The sequence below is a fragment of the Coptis chinensis genome, chromosome 5 (genome assembly GCF_015680905.1).
Source record: "Coptis chinensis isolate HL-2020 chromosome 5, ASM1568090v1, whole genome shotgun sequence".
Lineage (NCBI taxonomy): Eukaryota > Viridiplantae > Streptophyta > Magnoliopsida > Ranunculales > Ranunculaceae > Coptis > Coptis chinensis.
Genome location: NC_141460.1, coordinates 46,539,268 through 46,540,970, shown reverse-complemented (window position 1 = coordinate 46,540,970; position 1,703 = coordinate 46,539,268). Strand labels below are relative to the sequence as shown.

The 1,703-nt window shown below is 36.1% G+C and overlaps 1 protein-coding gene across 1 annotated transcript; it reads left to right on the top strand.

Annotated features, from left to right (window-relative positions):
• The first annotated feature begins 209 nt into the window (after positions 1 to 209).
• On the top strand, positions 210 to 1,244 carry LOC147497687 (uncharacterized). The gene has a single exon (XM_086562973.1). It carries the CDS (start codon positions 210 to 212, stop codon positions 1,242 to 1,244), a length of 1,035 nt encoding a protein of 344 aa, XP_086419099.1.
• Positions 1,245 to 1,703: the final 459 nt, after the last annotated feature.

Below are 1,703 nucleotides of genomic sequence, written 5' to 3'. Positions count from 1 at the left end.
TTGAATTGTATCAAGGTTTACAAGATGCTCTAAATTCGAGAAACCAATGCAGACACTTTTTGTACAGTTTTCATATTAATTTGTTTTGTTATGTTATAGTTACCTAATATATTTAATTGTGATAACTAGGCAATATTGGTAGAAGAACGATACTTCCATCCTCTTATACGGGTAGTCCACGTGATATGCATCACCGTTATCAAGATGCTATGGGATTAGTAAGGAGGTACGGAAAACCTGATTTATTTATTACTGTTACATGCAATCAATCTTGGTCCTCAATTATTAGAGAGATAGATTTTGGTCAGCGTACACAAGATAGACCTGATGCAGTCACTAGACTATTTCATTCACTGTTAGAAGAATTAAAAGATGACCTATTTCGCAAGCATATATTAGGCAGGGTTATTGCACAAGTTCATGTTATAGAATTTCAAAAAAGAGGACTGCCCCATGCTCATATATTGCTCATCCTTGATGAAAATGACAAAATAAAAAATCCTCAAGATATAGATGAAATAGTATCTGCTGAAATTCCTGATCCTGAGACTGAGCCTGATTTGTATAATGCAGTTGTAAAGCATATGATGCATAATGCATGTGGAATTAAAAATATGAATGCTGTTTGTATGAAAGATAGACGTTGTAAAAGTGGATTTCCAAAAGCATTTGCTTCCGTTACTTCACTAGGTACGAATTCATATGCTGCATATATGAGACGTGATAATGGGAGGCATGTCCCTAAAGGAAAACATACGCTAGATAATCGTTGGGTAATTCCATACAATCCTTATTTGCTTTTAAAATATGATTGTCATATAAATGTCGAGATTTGTTCCAGTATAACTTCTGTTAAATATTTATATAAGTATGTCTATAAAGGTCCAGATAGGGTGTCGTTTGGGGTTAGTACTAAGTCATGTGGAGGTCAGGACGAGATATCTGAATTTGTTAATGCGAGATGGATCTGCCCACATGAATCTTTTTGGAGACTTTATAAGTTCCCTTTGAATGGAATATTTCCTTCTGTTGTAGCTTTGCAGTTACATTTGCCTAATAGACAACAAGTTACTTACTATAGGCATGAGAAAGTTAAAGATATAGTAGATAACGAGCATAGATCCAAGACAATGCTTACCGAGTTTTTTAAAACTAATAGTATTTTTGAAGAAGCACGGAAATTTCTTTACTTGGAATTTCCAGAATATTTTTATTGGGATCTCAAAAGAAAAGAGTGGATCTGACGCAGCCTCTCAATCGACGTCGATAGGAAGAATGAATGAATACTATCTCCTCCCGAGGGAGAACGCTATTATTTACGCCTATTATTGCTCCATGTCCGAGGTCCGACATCTTTTGATGATTTGTTAATAGTGAATGGCACACCGTGTTCTACTTTTAAAGAATCGCCAGAAAAAAAGGCTTGCTTGAAACCGGCGATAGCATTAAGAGTTGTCCGAGAGAGGGCGACAACACACATATGCCTTCCGCTTTGAGACAATTGTTTGCTACAATATTAGTCTATTGCCAGCCAAATGGTGTACGAGACTTATGGGATGAGTTTCATCCTTTTATGATAGAGGACTATGCCTCATCAAGCGATGGAAATGCTAATGTTGATAATTCGGTTTATCGCTTGCTTAAAGATCTTGATAATATTTTAGGCCAAGTTCAGAGCGTAAAGGTATTTCCGATTCGATCTC